We start from the raw sequence: 25008 nt of genomic DNA, 5'->3' as shown, positions 1-25008 counted from the left end.
TATCATAATCATATGTTACTATCATACTGACTAAACTATCAGTTGCCTTTCAGGAAAGGAACCTAGATGCACAAGGCATGGTGGATGATGCTATACAGGGTAGAGTCTTCTTACAGTGCTGATTACCATATTTCTTAGTACTCTATACAAGAAAATTGTGTTTTTCCTAAAATGCTCTATGCATAATCTAACCCAGATAGCTTCATTTAGCAAAGTTCACTTCTATGATTGATGAAGCGCCTGAAATAAGAAAACCTTTGCCCTCCAATATGTTGGCCCAATTTATTAATTTTTTTCTTTATTTTTCTCTTCTTTTTAAAATATATTCATTTATTAATTTTCTTAATTCAATTATTTCTTAAGCACTCTGACTCATTCCATAAGGGTCAGGCCTCCAACTGCAACCTATGAAGAATAGATCTCTAATGTCTGTCTATAAGTGGGCATAAGTTTGTATGCAGTGAACTCATCTATGTTTGCCTAATCTATATTTATTGTAAACAATCCATGCCTATGTTGTATATAGCCCATCATATCTTATCCCTCCTCCCTCCATTCAGAACTCCTTCTGTCCTCTCACCCTCTTCCCTCTTAATCTTGATTTGTTATTCTCCCTAGTTAACATTTTTTACCCTTAGTTCTTAACTCATTAGGAACCAAGACCATACCTCTGCCCCTGTAAGCTGCCACTTGCTTCCTACAGCAAAAGGACACCCTCTCAGCCCCACATTTCTCATCCCAGCAGAAGCTGCAACCACCATTCCTGCTTTTCATTCTATGAACTCTTTTCCTACCACCTTTCTCAGTGTGAACTGTTGCATGCTACCATATTCAGCTCCAGAATGACCCCAGCTCAGGGACCCTACCTGATCCATTACTGATGCAAACTATTTCTCAGACTCAATATGATAACGATGTGGGATGAAAATGTGCCTTAAATCTCATCCCCCCTCAAGACTAACTCAAAGGACTTAATGGAGTATCTATATTTTCTTTGAATGCTTAATTCTTTAATAGTTATACAACTTAGTGGATTTATTTTCAAATGTAAAGATAGCATCCTCCATTCCCCCCCCTTTTTTTGCTTGTTTTGGTTCTGCTTATTATGAAATTTTAGTAGAAAAGTCTTGCTTGGGATAAAACCTTGGGTAAAAAACAGGGTACAGAGATTGTATAGCTTGTCATTTTTACCCACAAATGAACCAACAATATAATATGGTGCCATTGCTTTTTGCATAAGTACACTAAAATGGGGGAAATCTTATGTATAGAAACTTATATATAGAACCCATAAATTTTATAGAACAGGACGCCTTCCACCATAAACAGTTGTCATCGGGTCTCAACTTAGATTTCATGTCATTGAACATTGACCATCCAACTCTGAACCCCAGATATCAACCTTATAACTGACACAGTTCCCTGCAGCAGCACCAGGAATCAAATTCCCACCAGGGCAGTCCCTAATACCGCTCTGGCAAGAATTTCCCCAGGGTAGGTTCATATGACATTCTGATGATGAAAAAACATCAACAACTTGATCTAAGGGCAGAATGACCTACCTCATCATCTAATGGTGAGATGAAATCAGAAGATACTTCATCTTTTGATCTCTGCAAAAACTAAGATCACTAATTACAGAAGACTGAGTACAACTGTACCTGAGCAGGATTTCTGGACCCATAAAGAAAGACTCTATTTTAGACTTCAACCTAGGACCTGTACAAAAACCAAGATCTCCAAGTACAGAGTACTGATTTTTGACAACCACAACTGAGCAGAACATTTCTTGTCAACATAAAGAAAGATCTTGGGGGTGGACAATGAAAATGTTCGGAGCCTGTAGTTGGTCTCATGACAGTATGCTTTAAGGGTGGAGAAACCCGAAATCTCTTAGGCCAAGGGAATTTCCTGTCTAATTTCTCCAATACTTACTGTGCATATGCAAAAAAACTTTGCCACAGCAGCTCCCCCTTTTACTCTTTTCCATCTTTTGCTTTTTTCTTCTTTTAAATTTATATTTATAGCTTCTAAACAGGGGCTCCTACCCACTTTCTTTTTTTTCTCAATAGAACCATAGAACATGAATCATCTTGTTATACCTCATATTTATATATCTTCTTACAAATTGGAAATAAAAGTGGAGGATACCAGGGGCAAAGCAGTTTCATGAGCACTGAGTGGAAAAAAAATTGATCAGACCTAAATATCCAACCCAAAGTCAATGACAGTAGAATCAAGAGACCCAAACAACAACAAGCTATACAAAATGGGACCTGTTACATTAGCAGTCCAGAGTGCTAAGTGTGGAGGTATGGGATGCATGCTGGGAACAGTGGCTTAGGGAGGTCAACGCTGGTGGAAATTACCCTAATTCACTATCACTAAGTACTTAAATATAACTTTAAAAGACTTGTAATTTGTAACTCCACCCTGGATTTAGGTGTGTCTACCTGAGACCCGCCCATTTCTGAGAGGGGTCTTGGGAACCAGATATTACGTGTAACCTTACCTGCAAGACCCCTCCCATTCTGGGGAGTGGTCTTAGAAGGTTATATAAGGCCTTTGACCCAGGGGATTGGGGGCTCTTTTTTGGTCTTTTGCCAGCATGGAGGTCAGAGGGAAGATGGCTGAAAGGAGTTAAGATGCAGGGCTAGCTAAGAATGGCTGAATGCATAAAAGGTTATGATATAGGCCACACATGTGGTGGATAGGGCATGAATAAAGTTGATGCTTCCTGAAGCCTGCCTGTGAGTGAGTTCAATACCTGTCGCTTTCTTGGACCCTAGACCCGCCGGTTGATGGGGGATGAAGCCACATGGCCATGGCCTAAGAATAAAGGCCTCTATCCAGCAACCATCATTAATTATTTAATGCCACCTCTATCCAGATCCATCGCTAATTATTTAATGCTACATCTGGCACTCCGAACTCTGACCTGAAACCTGGATCCAAGAAAACAGTGAATATAGTGAGATTTCTGCTCTTCTGTTTGATTTTGGCTCTTTTTAGATGGAGTCAGCCCAAAGTGTTTGGCCACATGAAGCCATGTTCAAAGATGGCCGCGACCCCTTCTAGAGGCAAAAAATATCAGTAAAACAGGGGATTTAAAAACTTGTATCACTCCCATCCAAGACTCAGGACTGAAACTTTGTTGCCGAAAATTCTTTTTCCTAAAACCTCGGCCTCCTCAAAGACTGATTAAAAGCCTAGATTGGAAACAAAGGAGAAAAAAGACTGTATTGAAAGTGGACTGATTTTCTGAGAACCTTCGGCTTGAATTTGAATTTCGACTTTGAAAATTTCGGACTGGACTTTTAGAACTCTGAACATCCAAAAGCCCCCTGCAAAAAAGCTGTGGCCGACAAGCCATAGTGGCTGTGGCAGTGAAACCCGCTTGCAAAGTGCCATCCGGAGGGGAAAAAAGGCAGCTGTAATCAGCCAAGAACTCCAACCCTGTGGCAGAAAAGCGGCAAAAAGTGCCTAATCCGGCCCAAAGCGGCGAGCCTGGTATCCGCCCTCCAAATCAGAAAGGTGAAACAGCACGAGCAGACTGGCTGCAGAACCTGGGACCACATGTTCAACAACAGCGCGAGCAAACCATCTGCAGGGCCTGGGACTATGGAAGTAAACCATGTGGTGAGAACAGCGTGGGATAAACCAGCATCTGGACTTATGGCTTTAGGTGTAGGGACTAAGTGGGTAGTCATATATTTTACTCATAGTTGGTGATGGGATAAGTTTTAGTTAGTGGTTTAAAAAATTTTAAAAATAGGAGTAATAACAGCTTAGCCCATTTAAAGATCTGATTTCTAACCGCCTGCATCTTTGTCTTGATTGTCATTTTCTTTATAATTTAAATGTGTTTTGTTTTCCATAGTTAATATTTTCTATTGCAAAATGTTTTACTGTGTGTATTTTAATGTACTTAGCCTCTTTTTAAAATGTATGCTATGTATTTATGCTGTAGTACTTGTGTGTAGGGAAGGTTAATAGGAACAGAAAGTTCCCCCAATATAGTTTAGAAGTATAGGAACATGAAAGTTCCGGAATAGTGCTTGGTAAAAAAGCATTAAGAAAATATTAAGTTACAGGTGTATAGTATATTTTGCAGAAATGTTATGTTTTTGAAAAGGGCTGGTATGTTAATTTTTACTTTATTACATTGTTGCATGAAACTATTAACCCACCTTTGGCTAAAGGTGGAGTCAGGATTACAAAAGGTTCTTTTATATTTCAGAGAAGGGGGAGATGTAACTCCACCCTGGATTTAGGTGTGTCTACCTGAGACCCGCCCATTTCTGGGAGGGGTCTTGGGAACCGGATATTACGTGTAACCGTACCTGCAAGACCCCTCCCATTCTGGGGAGTGGTCTTGGAAGGTTATATTAGGCCTTTGACCCAAGTGATTGGGGGCTCTTTTTTGGTCTTTTGCCAGCATGGAGGTCAGAGGGAAGATGGCAGAAAGGAGTTAAGATGCAGGGCTAGCTAAGAATGGCTGAATGCTTAAAAGGTTATGATATAGGCCACACATGTGGTGGATAGGGCATGAATAAAGTTGATGCTTCCTGATGTCTGTCTCTGGATGAGTCTAATTCCACCGTTCACCTAAACCTGGGACCCACCAACTGAATGGGGATTGTGGAGCCACGTGGCCTGGAATGGCAGAGAAATATCCCTCCATCCATCCTTAACTATCCAGCTCCATCGTTAATTATTTAATGCAACAGTAATTCACACTTTTCTCAATAAAAATTATGAAAAAGACTAGGGTGGTCAGAATAATATCAGAAGACATATAATTCAGGATTTAAAAGGTTGTAAGAGACAAAGAGTATAATTTCTTAATAATTAAGGGATATATACATATAGAAAAGTCACAGTCATAAACATACTCACTCAATGAAGGGAAAGCAAAATACTTAAAACAACTGTGTATAGACTTGAAGAAAGCCATTAATAGCAAAACAATAGTAGTTTGAGACTTCAAAATCAATTCGTCTCATTTTAGTAATTAACCAAGTTAAAACTCAATGTTTCTTTGAAGAAAGAAATGAAAGAGACGGACTTAGTATATCCCCAAAAGCTGAATACACATTCATCTCCAATGCCCTTGGAAAATTGTCCAAGATAGACCGCATACATGTTGGGCTAAAAACATAACTTCATAAATCAAGAGAATAAAATGTATCACCTACCTTCTCAAAATATGATACTCTGAAAATATAAGTGAATTAACAAAAGAAATGGAGAAATAGCATTAATATTATGAACTTAAACTGTTCAGTACTGAATAACTAGTGGAATAGAGGGAAGTCCAAAAAGAGAATTATGAGAAAAATGTATAGCTTTGCAATAATTCATAAGGAAGAAATACACACATAAATAATTTAATGGCACAGCAAATGAACTGAAAAATTTTTCAGCAAAATTAGATAAAAGGTGGCAGGAAGAAGGAAAAAATGAAACAGGAGAAATTAATAAACACAATTTAATCTCATGTACAAAAGTCAAAGTAAAAAAATGAAAGATCTTGATATCAGACCTGAAACCATAATATGTGCAAATAAAAATATAGGCAGAACACTACTTGACATTGATGCTAAAGGCATCACAGAGGGCACTACCAAACCAAGTGGAAGTGAAGAAAACAATGCGACTACATTAAACTAAGAAGATTCTTCACCTCAAAGAAAATAGTACCTAGATGGAAGAACCTGTTAACCCAGTACCATCTGATAAACGATTACTATCTAAAATATATGATACACTGATAGATTTACCATGGTAAAAACACCTAAAGCCATCCAAAAATGGGGAAAAGAACTAAACTGACATTTCCTTAAAGTAGAATTTCAGAAGGTAAAACTACACATGTAAATATTCCACATCATTAATCAAAACAACAATGAGATAATACTTCACACCACAAAGATGGCACATATCACAAAAAACAAGAACATCCACTGCTGGTGCAGATGCTGGGAGAATGGGACTCTCCTTCACTGCTGGTGGGAATGTTGACTGGTCCAGCCATTTTGAAAATAATATTCCTCACAAAACTATAAATTGATGCGAGTGTACCCAGCCAAGAGTGTAGTTGGAAGGGAAAAAAACCCAGACTATTGATCAAAAGCGACAGTAACCTCTGTGGATTGTAGGCATAGTTTTGACAAAAAAATATGCCAATTTGAACTTATTGAGGTGAGTGAATCTAGCAAAGAGCAAGACCTTTCATTTCTCCTATTGTACCAAAACAACACATAAGATTACAGTGGGAAAACAACACAGAAGCCCACCACTCTTTGTAACTGAACATGCTAGTTCTAAAAATTCAACTAACATCAACCAAGTACATAATGATTCTGACCAGAAATTTAGAGAGGAAATGTTTAGGCTGTTCAAATAATTCAAAGAAAACATTGAACAGACAGCCCATAAGGCATAAGTGAATATGATAATAGAAAAGAGAAATATTCAAAAAGAAATAAAAGGGATAAAAGCATAGGTGAAATGAATTCTTCTTTGAAAAGCCTCATCAGCAAAATAACAGCTGCTGAGGACAGAATCAGTTAGCTGGTAGATGAGCAGCATAACACCTCCATTCAGCAAAATACTTTAGAAAAGAGTCTTATAATAAATAAACAGAAGATAGAAAATGTCACAAAAATAATAAAAAAACAACAGACATTAGTAATAAATTTAAGAGAAATGCATAAGAATTTTTGGGATCCTAGAGTGCCTGGAAGAAAACCCTTATGAAGAAGCAATGGTCAAATAAATAATTGTTGAGAATTCTCAGAGCTGAAGAATGCTTGCATCCATATCATGGATGCCCAAAATGTACCATCTAAAAGAGAACAAATAAAAGCAATCCACAGCACATCCCAGTCACAATCATAAAAAACATCAATAGAGTTAAATAACGAAAAGCAGGAAGATCAAAAATGGAAATTCCATCCTAAGAAGAGAAGACTTACAGTAGATTTATTACAGACAACTATCCTTTCGGTGGTGGGATATAGTGACAAAATTCAACAAAATAATTGCTTCACTAGAATGTTTCACCCAGCATACTTCTTCTAGCCAGATTTTCATTTATGTTTGAAGGAAGGATCCACAGCTTCATGAATAAACAGCTCAGAAACTTCACAGTCTCAAAATTAGACTGACATGTCTAATTTAAGGCAAAGTAGATGCCACAACAAATCAAACTTGTATAATAAGATGGCACAATATCCCATGACAGTCATCTCTTTCAAAGTCAATGGAATAAATGAAACAACTAAGAGACTAAGATTGGCAAATGGATTAGAAAATTGAGCCCAAAATTTAGCTGTTACAAGAAACGCTAAAAACAAACACAGACTCAAAATCAAAGGTTGAAAGAAAGATCTTTCACCAAACAAATCTCTTAAAAAGGTTAGGTTGTTCATAATAATTTCAGACCACACAGACTCTAGGCTCTAAAGGTAATAAGAGACAGAGGTGGACATTTCTTACTAATCAAGGGAACTGTACACCATAAAATTGTACACACACATATATGAACACAATGAGGAGACAGCAAAATACTTAAAACAATTGGTAATTGCTACACCCCACTCAGGAGAGGCACACACGAAAGTGTAGTGCTCTCCTCAAAAAAGAAATTATCTGCCAAAAAGGCCCGCTTAGAGCAGTCAAAATCACTTGACCCTTTGCGTGGATTATTTGGACATAATTTCATAAGGGCTGTAACTATTTCTCTCTTTATTTTAAACCTTTATTAGAAATCAGGCCTTAGTAAATTCTTTCTAACTAGAACAGCAATCAAACAGCCAAAAGTCTCCCATTTAATAGCTCCCTGTAATTTTTGCTACCTTGGCGCCTAAATTCAGGCCTTTCCATAAACTTAGCTCATAATAAAGTAATTTTCATTTTTTCCCCAAAACTCTGAAACATTCCTCACATTCCAACTCCCCTGTAATTACGTTTTCCTTCTGTTTTACCCAAAGCAAAGGGAACCCAAAACTAGCTGCTTTTTTCACCTTCAGTTTCAACTCTTTTATATGCTAATTTAAGCTAGAGTCCTTCATTCTTTTCCCAGCCTCTTTGATGTCTAGAATCTGCATCTGCCTTCCAAGTCTCTAACCTTTAAAAGCTGCCAGCTTAAAAAATAAATTTGTCTCTCGTTTCTGATAACGTTGAGTCCCCATACTATCTGTGTGGTTTCATTCATTTCTACAACATATTTTCCGTCGTTTGCCGTCCGTGTACCCACTCTCTCCCCGCGGATTTTTCCCGAAACTCCACGAAGGATCTGTTTGCAGGCGCTGGCGTCTTGCGAACAGGTTTGGCTCACAACAATTGGCGTTCAACGTTTGGGGGCTATTCGGAGAGGGTAAGCTGTCTCTTCTATTTTTCTATTCTTTCTTTCCTTCTCTTTTTCAATTTTAGGACACGGAACTGGCCCTCGTCAAGGTTGCCTAGGAACCCCTGGAAAAGTACCAGGCTTTAAGACGAGAAGGTATACGGGAACATGGGTCAAAATTATTCTAAGCAACAAATTCTTTCTGATACTATAAAGTATATTCTAAGAGCTAAGAGTTCAGCCATATCTCCACAGCAGATACAGCAATTTATTCTATTCTTAGAAACTTATAGCCTCTGGTTTATTGAGAGGGGTACTCTATGTTTGGAGGATTGGCTACAAGTACAGCAGGATATCAAAAATGTATATGAAACGTATGGTCCTGATGCCCACCTAAATCTTATCTATACAATTTGGACAGAGGTTATGGAGGTAATTGATGATAAAAAAGAATCAGCCCAAACTACCAGGGCAGAGATAGAATATAGTCATTTTAATCAGCAGTCCAGGCAGAAGACCAATATAAATTCTATGAGAACTAGCAATCAGTGGCTTAATAGAGCAAAGAAAGGCTCAGAACCTTTAACAACTGAAGAGCTGTTTTCTTCTATGGCATCTCTAAACTTAGAGACAAAAGAATCCCCCAGAAGACACCAAGTTAAAGATGAATCAAAATTAGCTTTGGCTACTGTTTCTCCTGTGCTAAAAGTTAAAAAGTTTTTAGAACAAAACAATCTGTATGCTGCATCTTTTCATGCTACTGAGTCTTGTTCTCCTGTAATGTTTGAGAAATATGAGAACACCTCAAAACCACTTGTAACATCTATAAAAATTCAGGACAAAGATATTTTAGGCCACGTGGATACCGGAGCAAACTTTTCCTGCATCGCTGGAAAAGATTGGCCCCACTCCTGGGCAGTGGAACACGTTCCATTCCCTTTGAGGGGTCTAGGATTGCCTAAAAGTGTTCTAAAAAGTGCTGTAGTCCTACCTTGGAATAATGGTGTAAGCAAAGGAAATTTCCAGCCCTATATTCTACCTCATTCATCGTATACTATATGGGGAAGAGATGTGCTGAAAACTGTCTAAAAATCATAATTAATAACATTTTTGCATATCTAATGTATAAATTCTTTTTCATAAGTCTCTGCTCAAAAGTTTTCTTTTTATAAATATGTGTGTATCCGTAAAAGTTGCAGGTCATATCCAATGCAACAAAAGTAGAAATTCGCCAATTAAAAATTTATAAAGGTAAACAAATGAACTTAATTTTTTCTATTTCTCTTCAAAAACCTCCCTTTTTAACTAAGAGTCGACTCTTCTATTTTCTTCTAAAAAGGCCTTATCTTATCTTTTCCTAAAACAATTTTTTATTAATAGCCAGCAAAAATCTGGCGGGAATAATTTGGAGACGTCCAAAAACTTCCCACGATTTTTCTCATCTCATCTTTTACCTGCAACTCACCTATATGTTTGTCAATTTATGTGCTGTGTGAATCTAAAAGTTTGTCTGAGTGTGCATTTAAATTGTATGTCTAAAAATTGTATGTCTGAAAACAATGTGTGCTTCTTTTATATAACTAAGCATATTACAAATGTGCAATTTTGAAAAAACAGCTTTTTCCTAGGTCAAACCTCACCTCAGAGAAAAGCAAAGAAAAAAAAAGGTGTGTTTGCGCTTTGAATTCAAGCGGCTTCTAGGCCCTGAGGGGGAAGGGAACCTCCCCCGCAGAGAGCTTATTGTGGTCACCAGAATGAGAACAAAATTTCTCAAGGTTTCCAAATTTCTCTTTCTAAAAGGTTTTTAATAAATCAAAATTGTCTGATAATGTTGCAGTTACTTAACATTTAACCATAATATTAATTTTGTGTCTGCATAATATTTTTACAACTTAATTTAAAAAAAAATTTTTTTGGTCACATAGATTTATTACTGTGTAATATTATCATTGGTCATAATAATATTAAAACTGGTATCAAATTGTGTTAATTCTTTATTGTTATCAAAAATAATAATACATCTAATAACTAATTTTCAATCGTATTTAATAACATCTAGCATTTTATTTACTTATATTTCAATTAAGGGTAATTTTCATCATTTCCATCTCTAAGCCTTTATAAGAGTTTTCTAATGTTAACAAATAGCTGGCATATACCTCCTGTCAGCTCTGGTCTTAATTAGTTAGGTGTATTTCATCTACAAGAAATGCCCTCAAATTTTCAACAAATTTTAGTACCTTTAATTGATAAAAGGGAACTTATCCCCCAAAGTCTACAACTTTAACTAATAATTAATCTGGCCATTTCATTTGTCAGTCTGTTAGTGCCAAATTATTTTCAAAACACAAATCTAATGCTTTATATGGTAAAATTCTAGTAATAAAGCATGTTTTTTTTTGTTTTTTTTTTTTTTTGTGGTTTTTGGGTCACACCCGGCAGTGCTCAGGGGTTATTCCTGGCTCCAGGCTCAGAAATCGCTCCTGGCAGACACGGGGGACCATATGGGACACCGGGTTTTGAACCGATGACCTCCTGCATGAAAGGCAAACGCCTTACCTCCATGCTATATCTCCGGGCCCTTAAAGCATGTTTTTTAACCTCATGATACAGTAATCATAAAATCAAAGCTACATAACTTATTGCAATTTTAAAAATTTACTTGTTGCTCTGTGCTTTTAGCCTCTTAAATCTTTAAATTTATCTTTTGTTTATACTCAATGGCTACCTTAATTTGCATATGTATAAACAAAAATGCCTTCTCTGCAAACCACATTTGCAAACAGCCTTCAGTGGCTGCCCCTAAAAATAAAATTTTCCTCAATCTTAAAAATATATATGTCTAAAAATATAATTTTAATTTTCTACTATCTAAAAAAAATTTTTTTTTAGTTAACTTGTATTTGGTAACCACCTTCTGTATTTGTTTTTTATGCATTTAAAAAAATACTTAAGTAAAAGTTACTTAATAACTACAAAAAACTGGTCATTAGTAACAAAAGTTACTCTGCCTTATCACGGTAACTCTTACCCAAAAATTTATAGCAAACAAATTAACAGTAATATTCAGCTGTGTTTTCTCCCAAAAAATCATTAAGGTTTTCTTCCTAAAAACAGGAGATGTGCCTTCACACAAATGCCAATAACAAATAAGTTACATCAATTTTTTACGTCTTGTTTGCTGCATAACTTTTCAATTTACATAACTCAAAAATATTTTCTCTCTATTGTTTCTATAATTTTTTCTATAAATTTGTTTTCTTTTATTTCAATATGTATACAGTATAATCAGGTCAATTATTGCGGTTTTCTTAACAAACATTTTCTCTTCTTTTTAAGTATAAAAATCATTACTTTATAATCTTATTGCTACTATGTTAAAAGTTTTGCTTCTTTTATTTTTCCTTATATTTCTAGCCTCTAAATATACCTACCACCACTACCTTATTTACTTGCTTATAAAATGCATTTAAATATTGTAACCTTACCTTGTTTTATAACCAATCTGTACTAATTAATAATTGTAATTGCTTTTACTTAATTTTTGTATTTCATTGCAAATTAATTTTTATCCTCCCACAGGAAACAAAAACACGTGCACCTCTAAAACAATCTTAAAGTTTTTAAATCTAATCTGCTCAAATCCCACTAATCAATTTAATCCTTTCCAGGAATTGAAACTACAAATTTATACCAGTCAATTGCATTCCCTTGCAATCAAAGTAACAAAAAAACCTTTCTTCCTTTCTTATAGGCAAAAAAGGTACAGCTCCTTTAACATCCCAAATATAATAATGCAAATTCTCTACCCTCACCTTCTTCTAACAACCTTTGTTTTATAGAACTTCTACAACATAAGTCCAAAAGGGAAGCATACAGCTCCTCCAAAGTATAATTAAAAGCTATTTAATTTTTCGACAGGTCTAAAAAGTTTCTCTGAAACCCAGTCAAAGTAAAACAATTACCATGCCCCTACTAATTTTTTCACTTAAGTCTTCCAGTTCTTCAAAATAAAATTCACAGAAACTACTGACGCTAAAACGCTGTTTGCCTGAGGAATTAGTCCCTCCACAGAAGCTGACAAGCTAACAAACTCAGCACCCCCTCTGACTTCACCTGACAACTCCAGCTGCATTTTCAACCCTCAGTCCTGTAACTTCTGCAAAAAACGCCATCACTGCTGACCCCTGAAGGCTGCCTGGAAACAGATGACGTCACACCCGCAGCTGAACTTACGAACTCTAAAATTTTAAAAACTGAACTTATGAACTCTTCAACAAAATATCATCTTTTATTCTTCTAAGTATATGTTTCCTGTTTAACCTACCTTCTTAAAAGCAGCAACAAAACTTTTATTATCATTGTAATTTGTAACAAAAAAAAATTTTTTGTATATGTGTTTATAATTTGCAAACCAGCAATTCCCCTTCCAAATATTTCCCAGCAAAAATTGTTTCATATATGCCATGTTATTACTATTGCTTAAATTGTCCTCTAATTTCCAACTTTTCTATGCTTCTTCTTTATTTCTAACTTTTTATAATAATGTAGTATTACTCAATCTTCTCCTTACAATTCTCTCACTTATAGTATCTTACTTATTTGTTTTTTATTCCTCAGTGCCAGTGCACATTCTCAATTTTTTATTGTTACTATAACCTGCCTATATTTTAATTTTCATATAATAGTATATACTTTATACCCTATTTAGCTAAGTATATCATACTCCTAATCCCACCTTGCATAAAATACTTAAAACTTTTGGCTCTTTTGGTACTGTCTCTATTCTCTCTAATTGAACTTATTACAAAAAATAGCATACGTAAGGTGTTTTGCCTCGCATGCAAACAGTAATTCGAACTCCTATTTGGTCCCTAGTGTGCAAAAGGCTATTCTGAGCCCACAGCCATAAAAGCCTAATATTGCCACCAGGTGCCTACAAAAAAAAAAAAAAAAAAAAGAAAGGGTGAAATGCTACACCCCACTCAGGAGAGGCACACACGAAAGTGTAGTGCTCTCCTCAAAAAAGAAATTATCTGCCAAAAAGGCCCGCTTAGAGCAGTCAAAATCACTTGACCCTTTGCGTGGATTATTTGGACATAATTTCATAAGGGCTGTAACTATTTCTCTCTTTATTTTAAACCTTTATTAGAAATCAGGCCTTAGTAAATTCTTTCTAACTAGAACAGCAATCAAACAGCCAAAAGTCTCCCATTTAATAGCTCCCTGTAATTTTTGCTACCTTGGCGCCTAAATTCAGGCCTTTCCATAAACTTAGCTCATAATAAAGTAATTTTCATTTTTTCCCCAAAACTCTGAAACATTCCTCACATTCCAACTCCCCTGTAATTACGTTTTCCTTCTGTTTTACCCAAAGCAAAGGGAACCCAAAACTAGCTGCTTTTTTCACCTTCAGTTTCAACTCTTTTATATGCTAATTTAAGCTAGAGTCCTTCATTCTTTTCCCAGCCTCTTTGATGTCTAGAATCTGCATCTGCCTTCCAAGTCTCTAACCTTTAAAAGCTGCCAGCTTAAAAAATAAATTTGTCTCTCGTTTCTGATAACGTTGAGTCCCCATACTATCTGTGTGGTTTTATTCATTTCTACAACATATTTTCCGTCGTTTGCCGTCCGTGTACCCACTCTCTCCCCGCGGATTTTTCCCGAAACTCCACGAAGGATCTGTTTGCAGGTGCTGGCGTCTTGCGAACAGGTTTGGCTCACAACAGGTAATAGACTTAAAGAAAGACAACAAATGTAATACAATAATAATAGTCAGATACTTCAACACTGCCCTGTCACTTCTGATAGATGAACCAGACTAGAACTTAACAATGATTTTACTGGCTCTGAAGGAAGAAAAGGAAGAGTGTAGTTTAGTGGATGTATATGGTTATTCATCCCCATACAGCTGGATACACATCCTTTTATAATGCACATGGGACATTCTCTAAGAAAACACATGCTGATCCATAAAACATACGTCCATAAATCAAAAGTAAATAAATGATATCAGTTATCTTTTCTGACTATAATGCCCTGAAAACAGAAAACAATATTTACTCCTGTAAATTAAACAGTACTGAACAAACATTGGCTCAAGGTGAAATCAAAAAGGAATTCAAAAGATTCCTGAAAAGAAATGAGAATACGGACATAAATTATCAAAATTTGTGGAAACAGCAAAGGAAGTCTTAAGTGGAAAATTTACAGCTTTGCAAGTATTTATCAAGGAGGAGGAAATGTCCTATATAAAAACTTAAAGGCAAAACTTAAGAATTGGAAAATGATTAACAAAATGAACCAATAATAAGCAGATAATAAAATTTAAAGCAAACATTAATGGACTGGAAACTAACAAGCAACAAAAAAAAACCTCCCAAATGTTCAATAAAAGCAAAAATTGGTTCTTTGAAAAAAATAAACACGATCAAAAAACTGTTAGTAAGACTCACAAAGTGAGTGATAAATTTAATGCATTAAATGAGAAATGAAAAGGGGGAGGTCACTATAGGTACTAGAGAAATTCAAAAGGTAATCAGAGATTAATTTGAGAATCTTTATGCAACAAAACAAGTGAACCTTGAAGAAATGGATACATTCTTAGATTCCTATAGCCTTCCAAGTCTGAACCAAAATATCTGAAATATCTGAGCAAAACTATCTCTATTGAGAAAATGGAAGTGGAAGTCAAAAGACTTCCAAAAATGCCTAGGCTGAGAAGGATTTATTGGAGATTTTTTTCAAACCTTTCAACATGACCTATTGCCAACCCTTTTTAAGTTTTTTCCAAAACTGAATAAATATACACTTCCCAATAGTTTCTATGAAGCTACAATTACATTTATATTAAAAGCAGAAAGAGACAACATGCAAACAAAAAACTACAGACTGATATCCCTAATGAAAAACATGTAATATCCTTAACAAAATATTAGCAAATAAAATCCAACAACTAATCAATAAGTTCATACACCATGACCAAGAAAGATTCATTCCACAGATGCAAGTATCAGTTAACATATGCAAGTCAATGCATATAATAAACCATATCAACAAAAGAAAAAAATAAAATTTATATGATAATATAGGTAGATGAATATAAACCATTTGACAAAGTTTTTCACCCATTCATGATAAAAAAGGAACTATTTTCAACATAGTCAAGTTCATTTACCACAAGCCTAAGGTAATTTCCCTATTGTATGCAATGGGGAAAAAATGAAAGACTTTCCTCTAAGATACTGCATGAGACAAGGTTGCCTCCTCTCACCACTGCTATACATCTGGAAATACTTGCCATAGCTAGTAGGCAATAAAAAGATATCAAGGGCATTCAGATAGGAAAGGAATAATTTAATCTATCACTGTTTGCAGATGACATGATATTATATTTGAAAATACTAAAGACTCCACAAAACTGCTCTGGAAAATATTACTTTGTATGGTACAGTGACAGGCTACAAAATTAATATGCAAAAATTCAGACCTTTTCTATATACAAATAAATAAAGAGAAGAAAAAGACTTTAAAAAATAACCTGACTCATAGTTGTGCCTCAGAAATCTAGTACTTCAGAGTCAACTAAAGAAGTAAAAAAAGAAAGAATAGAAAGAAGTAGAAAGAGGGGTCAGAGAGGTGGTGCAAGTGGTAAGGCATCTGCCTTACCCATGCTATCCTAGGATGGACCGTGGTTCGATCCTCCAGTGTACCATATGGTCCCCCAAGCCAGGAGCAATTTCTAAGTGCAGAGCCAGAAGTAACCCCTGAGCATCACTGGTGTGGTTGAAAAAAAAAAGAAAAGAAAGAAATAGAAATAAATAGAAAACTGAAAAACAATGCTTCAAGAAATTAAAGAGGACAAAAGGAAATTGAGATATATACTCTGCTCATGGTTTGAGAGAATATTATTTTTCCTTTTTGGGCCACACCCAGTGATGCTGAGGGGTTACTCCTGGCTACACACTCTCAGAAATTGCACCTGGCTTGGGGACCATATAGGATTCCAGGGGATCAAACTGCAGCCCCTCCTAGGTTAGTACATGCAAGGCAAATGTCCTACCACTTGCCCCACCGCTCCAGCCCCAAATGTCCAGACTTTTTGGTAAGCAGTATGGATATTCCTCAAAAAACTGGAAATTAATCTCCCAGACATTCATATCATTCCTACGGATCTACCGTAGGAACACTATAACACCATGCAGAAAAGCACTCTGCTCTTCTATATTCATTGTAGCACTAATCTTAATAATCAGAAGCTGGAAACAACCCAAGTCCAAGAACAAATGAGTGACTAAAGTAACTGTGGTAGCTCTACATCATCAAATATTATGCAGCAATTAAAAATTTAAGTCATTGAAGTTGCTTCTACATTGATGAATATCGAGATTATTATTATTTGCTGAGTGAAATGACTCAGAGGGAGACATAAATTATTAATGAATTAAGGCCTTTGGTTCAAGCATCAGAATATTGGAACAATGCATGTTTGGAAGCAAACATTGACACAGGAAACAATCCACACAGTGAGAAGGTACAAGAATGGGGTCAGGAAATCCATCATTTAAGCAAGGAATTTAACCACACAAGATTTCTGCTCCTAAGAAGGAATGCAGCTTAGTGAAAGAAGACAAAAGAATGAGCACCTGCCTTCCTTCTGCATTAATTGATAAGATCCAGGACACATTCTGGGGTGAGAGAGGAATACCAAGTAGGGAATAATCCAATAATCCCAACACCAGATCACACCCTAAGGTGGAGTATAAACATTGATTAGAGTAGGACCAGTAATCTAACACATTTGTGAGGTATAAGAAAAATAATAGATAGTATGATATTAATACTCAAAGAAAATAATGATGAAAACTATTTTATTGTAGGAAACTAGCCATCAAGAGTGATGAATTCAGTTAAGTTAGAGGACGATCCACTGTGACTGCGAAAGTTGGCTCTAATCACTCTGGAAAATAACTGGGTACTGAAAGTGAATAAAGTGATATGCATGGTACTCCGAAATTAGCAGTAGTGCAAACCATAGTGTCAAAAATAAGGAGAGGGACACAAAAAAAGTCAATGCCCAAGTGGCAGATATGCAAGGGTGGATAGATAGGAAACTGGGGACATTAGTAGTGTAAAATTTTCAGTGTATTCCAAACCAATGTCTAAAAAAAAGAGAGAGTAAGAAAATGAGATACTTATAGAGAAAATTATAATGTATGCCCTAGAGTCTGGCAGGAGAGAAGATATAAGGGAGGATGAGAGGAAAAGTGGGGACATTGGTGGCAGAAAATATGCACTGCTGAAGGTTGTTGTATATTGTGTGACTGTAACTCAATCATGAACTTTTTTATCTGTGAAAAGCTGTATTGTGAACAATCTTGTAACCACAATTTATAAGTAAAATATCTATATATTGAGCTTTTATGTGATCAAGTGATACCATTACTAGGGATATAACTTAGGAACCCAACAACACAATGCAGAAAATCTCTCTGTATTCCTATGCACATCACAACATTATTTACAATAGAAGAATCTGAAGCAACCCAAGTTCCCAAGAACAGGTAAGTGAATAAAGTAACCGTGGTACATCTACACAATTGAATACTGTGCAACTCTTGCAAAAATAATAGCATGAAATTTGCTTATAAATGTATGGATATGCATAGTATTATGCTGAATGAAAGAAACCAGAGGGAGACAGAATATTCTCACTCACTTTTTGGATATAAGAAAAAAAAGAAAGTATGATATTATTATCCAGAGGCACTATAGATGAGGGCCAGGAGAATAAGTGCATGGTAGGAAGCTTTCCACAAATAGTAGAGCCATACATTTAGGGTAGATAAAGGACAACTATGACTATAACAGTTCTTTTTATAAAATAATATCTTTATTTAAACACCGTGATTACATATATGATTGTAGTTGCATTTCAGTCACAAAAAGAACACCCCCTTCACCAGTGAAACATTACTATCACCAATGCCCCCATCTCCTCCCATCCCACACCCCATCTGTATTCTAGACAGGCTTTCTACATACCTCACTCACTGACATTGTTATGATAGTTCTCAGCATAGTTATTTCCCTAAATCACGGGTCTCAAACTCAATTTACCTGGGGGCCGCAGGAGGCAAAGTCGGGGTGATCCTTGAGTGCTAAGTCAGTAGTAAGCCTTGAACATTGGGGGGTGTGACCCAAACAACTAAAACCAAACGAAACAGAAAATGATTCCTCTAGGGCAGGGCCACAAAATGTTGTATGGAGGGCTGCAAACGGCCCGGGGAATGCACTCACCACTCTTTGTGATGAGCTTCATATCTTGAGCCAGTCTTTCTGGCTCTCATCTCTGGGAATTATTTCAATGTCTTTTATTTTTCTTAAAACCCATAGATGCGTGAGATTATTCTATGTCTATCTCTCTCCTTCTGACTGATTTCACTCAGCATAATAGATTCCATGTTCATCCATGTATAGGAAAAATTCATGACTTCATCCCTCCTGACGGCTGCATAAAGTTCCGTTGTGTATATCTATCACAATTTCTTTAGCTTTTCATCTGTTGAAGGGCATCTTGGTTGTTTCCAGAGTCTGGCTATTGTACATAATGCTGCAACAAATATATGTGTGAGGAAGGGATTTCTGTAGTGTGTTTTTGTGTTCCTAGAGTATATCTCTAGGTCAGTGATGGTGAACCTGTGGCATGAGTGCCAGCTGTGTCACATGAAGGCCTTGCAGCTGGCATGTGTGAAGGTCTGCAATTAAGATATGCAGCACGGCAGGAGGTGAGTGTGCTGGTGTCTGCTTTGCAGCTCACCTGGCAACAGGGCCGGACTGGCTGTTGGGAGGACCGGGCATTGTCCGAGGGCCATGACCCATCCTGTGCTGGCTGCAGTCCTGTGAGTGGAGGTTTAGCCTGCCTGTCTTCCCCTCAGTAGCCTATGAGCCAGGCAGTGTGTGTGAGGGGGATGTGGGGGTGGGGAGAGAAGCTTCACACTGAGTCTGTCACAGGAACTCAGTGAAGCTGTAGTGTGACTCCACATGTGACATCTGTAATCAGGAACAGTTCCTAGTCCTCCCATGCTAGAGAGGTGAGGATATTGGGGGGGGATGTTAATATGTTTAATAATGTGCTTCTCTATAAAATCCTCTGTATCTTCCATGGGTGACATGCTAAATTCGAGGAAATAAAAAAGCTGCTTATGATGATTGCATAGAGATGTTCAGTAAGCTGAGAGGAGGGCTAGACTCTCTGTGAACAACCAACACACTAATCCTCTGTGCTGTACTTTATGGAAAACTCAATATAGCAAAAAACAGTAGTGTATATTTGGCCCTTCACAGTGCTTTTGTAAACATCATAATAAAATAACAAAGGCTCCAAAAATGAAAAATAAAAGTTCTTTTCTCATAACTCAGGTCACCTCTTAGTTGTTATTGTTATGAATACAATGCTGTATAGTCATAAATTTGATGAATCCAGTTTGCAGGTCATTTTATTTGGGGAATCACAGTCACTTCTCCAATACATCAAGACTACAAATTAAACATCTCTTCTTAGTCCTCTGCTGTCACATAAATCTCCAACTCACTAAGATTGGACATTGCTGAGCTGCCTCTTGCTATCCAGATTTTTCACTGTAAAAAGTGTGGACCCGGTGGTTTGGTTTTATTGATAAGCGCTTGTCATTTTTGTTTCAAAGGTGAGAGTCTGTCATTGCTTTTATAGAACATTAAAGTTTGAACATATCACATGATTATCTTTTCTGTGCATCTTCGTTAAATTACATTGTTTTCAAGAGGATCTTTGGACATTGTTTTCAAGAGGATCTTTGGGTACTCAGCATTCCTTTGGGAGTTTTCTGTGACAGTAGAGGATTAAGAAGAGATGTTTTAGTCATAGTCTTTATGGATCTTCTCTCCCCTCCCTCATGTCACATCTTCTTGTATGTTGGCTGTTGCACTACTTAGTTATTAGTAGCTGGCCGTGCCTCTCAAGTGTGCTTCTGCATTTTAGCCCTGCCCCTGGACTTCAATGGGCGGGGCTTGCGTGAGGTCATGTGATTGGGATGCTCAACCTAAAATGTCTGGGCCTATTTTTTGTCCCAGTCGGCCCTGCTTGGCAATGTTATCCTTGTGGCTGCCTGAACCGCAGCAGGGCTGTGAGAACCAAAGTCTCACTCCCTGCCTCCACCTCGGAACCTGCCCAGGTACTCGCCTACAGCACCGAGCGTTCTTCTGTCATGCCCTCCCACGCTGGTGAGGGACTTGAGGAGAACCAGAGACCCAATCTGCGTTCTACATTATTAGGTAAACTTCTACGTTGCCCTACCTGTGCTGCCTAAGTTTAATTGGACCAATAATACTAATGTTAATTATAAACTTACCTGGGTTCCTCTTTAAAAAACTATTGAATTATCTGGCTATTTGTCTAGGTTGTCAAGATTAGGATTGCACAAGTCTGGTTTTCACCCGGACAGTATAATTTTTGACCAAAACGGATGTCTACAATTAGCAAAATTCCCCAATCACATATTTTTATGAGGACGGATTTGTAGACAGCACTTCATTAGTTTTTTTATAATTTTTATATTTATATTATATATAAATATTATATTTATTTTATATATATTTTTATCATTTTGTAGACTTGAAGTTTTGAACCAAAAAAACGAGTATAGCAAAAAAAGCAAAAACAGATAGTGGAAGACCATTCCAAGAGGCCTGGACAGAGACATAGATAGAGTGATTGAACGCAGTGAGAAAGCATTGTGTATTATGTGTAATGAAAGTGTTGTGGGCCCGGAGAGATAGCACAGCGGTGTTTGCCTTGCAAGCAGCCGATCCAGGACCAAAGGTGGTTGGTTCGAATCCCGGTATCCCATATGGTCCCCCGTGCCTGCCAGGAGCTATTTCTGAGCAGATAGCCAGGAGTAACCCCTGAGCACCGCCGAGTGTGGCCCAAAAAACCAAAAAAAAAAAAATTGTTGTGTCTCACATGAAAAAATGTTCCACATCACTAATCATCAGGGAGATACAAATCAAAACAACGATAAGATACCACCTCACACCACAGAGAAAGGCACACATCACAAAGACAGTGTTGGCGGGGATGTGGAGAGAAAGGAACTCTTATCCACTGCTGGTGGGAATGCCATCTAGTTCAACCTTTATGGAAAGCAATATGGAGATTCCTCCAAAAACTGGAAATCAAGCTCCCATACGATCCAGCTATACCACTCCTAGGACTATACCCTAGGAACACAAAAATACAATACAAAGTCGTTGCGACGACGCCGCTGGGGGTGGTGGGGCGGTCCTGGAGCTGGGGCTGTGGCTGGGGCTGGGGCTGCTGCGCACCGGGGTGCTGGTTCCGTGGCTGCGGAGCTCCAGAGCTACTACTGAATTTCCTCTGGAAGTGAAGTAGAATTTCATAAGAACATAATGGATGGAGAAGAGAAAACCTATCGTGGCTGTAAAGGCCCTGATGCTATGTACGTCAAATTAAAATCCTCTGATGGCCACGAGTTTATTGTAAAAAGAGAACATGCATTAACATCGGGAACAATAAAAGCCATGTTGAGTGGCCCGGGTCAATTTGCTGAAAATGAAACCAATGAAGTCAATTTTAGAGAGATCCCTTCACATGTTCTATCCAAAGTATGCATGTATTTTACCTACAAGGTCCGCTACACTAACAGCTCAACCAAGATTCCTGAATTCCCAATTGCACCTGAAATTGCACTGGAACTGCTGATGGCTGCGATTTTCCTAGATTGTTAAATAAAATAAATTATAATAAACTGTTAACTTTTTTCCAGTATTTAATAACCGTAGTTCAGTTAGTAACTTTTCATATATAGCATGTTGCCTGTGTGCAATCTGAACTTTACCGTTCGTTGCATAGCAGATTATCTTTTGTTCTTTTGCATAGCAGTCAGAGCTGAAATTTGTTTGCTACATCAATCAGTTAAGGACAATTTTACAAACTGATAATAAATAAATATGCCAATTAAAAAAATACAATACAAAAACCCCTTCCTTACACCTATATTCATTGCAGCACTATTTACCATAGCAAGATTCTGGAAACAACCAAGATACCCTTCAACAGATGAATGGCTAAAGAAACTGTGGTACATATACACAATGGAATATTATGCAGCTGTCAGGAGAGATGAAGTCATGAAATTTTCCTATACATGGATGTACACGGAATCTATTATGCTGAGTGAAATAAGTCAGAGAGAGAGAGAAAAATGCAGAATGGTCTCACTCATCTATGGGTTTTAAGAAAAATGAAAGATAATTTTCAGACACAAAAGTGAAAGGAGCTGGAAGTTCCAGCTCACCTCAGGAAGCTCACCACAAAGAGTGATGTGTTTAGTTAGAGAAATAACTACATTTTGAACTGTCCTAATAATGATAATGTATGAGGGAAATGGAAAGCCTGTCTAGAGTACAGGCGTGGGTCGGGTGGGGAGGAGGGAGATTTGGGACATTGGTGATAATAATGTTGCACTGGTGATGGGTGGTGTTCTTTACATGACTGAAACCCAAACACTATCATGTATGTAATCAAGGTGTTTAAATAAAAATAAAAAAGAAAGTGTGTCTCGCACATCAAGTGTCAAACGTCACTTTGAGACCAACCATAACAGTGTTGCTGAACTTGGTTTAGCTCAAAGAAAAGAATTCCTTCTAGGAAAATTAAAGACATATCACTCCCAGTCTTTTTGTTATAGCAACTATCTTTAAAAACTAATCTTACATTTGCCAGCTTTCAAATTTCACTGTGCATGGCAAAGCATGGTAAGCCCTCCTCTGATAGAGATTTTATTAAAAAGGCAATTTTGGCTGGGAGTAATTCACTCTTTCATGATTTCCAAAAACAAGGATAAAACTGTACAGCGCATCTCTGAGATGCCACTAAGCAGAAATACTGCCAAAGATTGGGTTCTACAAATGGCTGCTGATGTTAGTCAACAGCGTACTTGTAGCTTACAAAAAGCACCCTTCTATTCCATGTGCTTGGATGAAAGTACAGATATTACTAACCATGCAGGACTAGTGCTCATTTTGCATTATGCTACTGGTGACATCATGAGAAAAGAGCTGGTAAAAACTGCTGTCATTGCCTGGAAGAACACAAGGGATAGATATCCACAATGCTGTTATGGAGGCTTTTTCATCACTAAATATAAGTCCAGAAAAAGTGGTTTCAGATACTAGCGATGGAGCACCTAACTAATGGAGGGGAAAACATCAGGATTCATTCATTTCTTTGCTAAGGAAGCAAAACATCCACTGATTCAATTTCACTGCATAATACATCAAGAGGCTCTCTGAGTCAAAGAAAGCAGGAAAAAAAACTTGACGATGTCCTCAAAGATGTAACAAAAATGGTGAACTTCATTTTCGACAATTTCAAGCCCTTTTTGATGAGGTTCAGGCACAATATAACACTTTACTGATGTACAATAATGTCCAGTAACTGAGCAGAGAATGAGTTTTAGAGAGATTTGTGGCCTGCTAGGAAGAAGGCTATTTATGAACAAAGGGGGAAGACTATCCTCAACTCACCAACATGGCCAGGCTTACAAACCTCATGTTCTTTACAGATTTTACTAACCACTTTAATGTACTAAACAAAAAATTACAAGGCATGGGAAAAACAGCAGAAAGCATGTTTAGTGACATCAAAGCTCTTGAGAGAAAAATTGCATGTTTTTTGAAAAAAAACCTTGAGAGTGGACAGCTAAAATATTTTCCCAACCTAAAAATACATTTGGATAATTCTACAACATTTGTGGACAGTCATTTAAACACCAGGAAATATCAAAGCATATTCCACCATTGTAGCCAAAGCAAGGAAAATTTTAGTAAAAGATTTTCTCAGTTCTGTAAGATGGAGACAACCCTTTTATTTATAACTTCCACAGAAAAGTCCACATTTGAAGTTCTTAATCTTTACTGCTTACAGTGGTTGTATATTCGAAATTTGAAAATGGAGCTACTGGAATTTCAAGAAAGCTCTATCTAGAAAAGTAAATTCAATGACCTGCATGTGGCTCTTGAAAGGGTGACAAATGAAATAACTTCTAGCAGTTCTGAAAATGAAATCCTAAAAGTGTGGAATTCTCTGTCAGACAATTTTTAGTCCATGAAAGCACTTGGGATTGCTCTTCTTACTTTGTTTTTGTCATCCTATGCTTGTGAGCAGCTGTTTTGGGCTTTGAATCATATAAAATCTGATTCTAGAAACAGATTAACAGATGACATGAGTGCTGCATGTGTTGCTCTGAAATTAACGCACTATGAACCAAGGATTGACAAGTTATCAGCATGCATGAAAAAAAAAGTCACATTAATTTTTTCAGAGCATGCCCAATGTATATGTTTACATGAAGCAGTGTTTTCAGTTTGAAGTTAAGATACTTTCTAAGTTATTTAAATATTATTTAAAGATGTTATTTAAAAAGGGGACTTTACATGGCCCTGTTGTATTCCAACCTGTAATTTCCAATAAAACCATTGGTTTAATTGAAAGCGCTTTTTTTTCTTTACATAATATTACTAGAAATGTAGTCATTTAACTATTTTCAAATTTGATTGTAAATTTTACAAAAATCATGTATAAACTCTTTAGGAAT

The 25008-nt window shown here is 36.9% G+C and overlaps 2 protein-coding genes across 2 annotated transcripts in view; one reads left to right on the top strand and one right to left on the bottom strand.

Annotated features, from left to right (window-relative positions):
• The window catches only part of SHROOM4 (shroom family member 4), a 144701-nt gene that overhangs the window by 20857 nt on the left and 98836 nt on the right, over nucleotides 1–25008 (bottom strand).
• LOC125999308 (elongin-C-like) lies at nucleotides 21641–22158 on the top strand. The gene has a single exon (XM_049767386.1). The coding sequence runs from the start codon at nucleotides 21800–21802 to the stop codon at nucleotides 22136–22138; it is 339 nt and encodes a 112-aa protein (XP_049623343.1). The 5' UTR covers nucleotides 21641–21799; the 3' UTR covers nucleotides 22139–22158.

This window comes from Suncus etruscus, chromosome X, assembly GCF_024139225.1.
Source record: "Suncus etruscus isolate mSunEtr1 chromosome X, mSunEtr1.pri.cur, whole genome shotgun sequence".
Classification (NCBI taxonomy): Eukaryota; Metazoa; Chordata; class Mammalia; order Eulipotyphla; family Soricidae; genus Suncus; species Suncus etruscus.
This window is presented reverse-complemented; position numbering and strand designations above follow the sequence as displayed.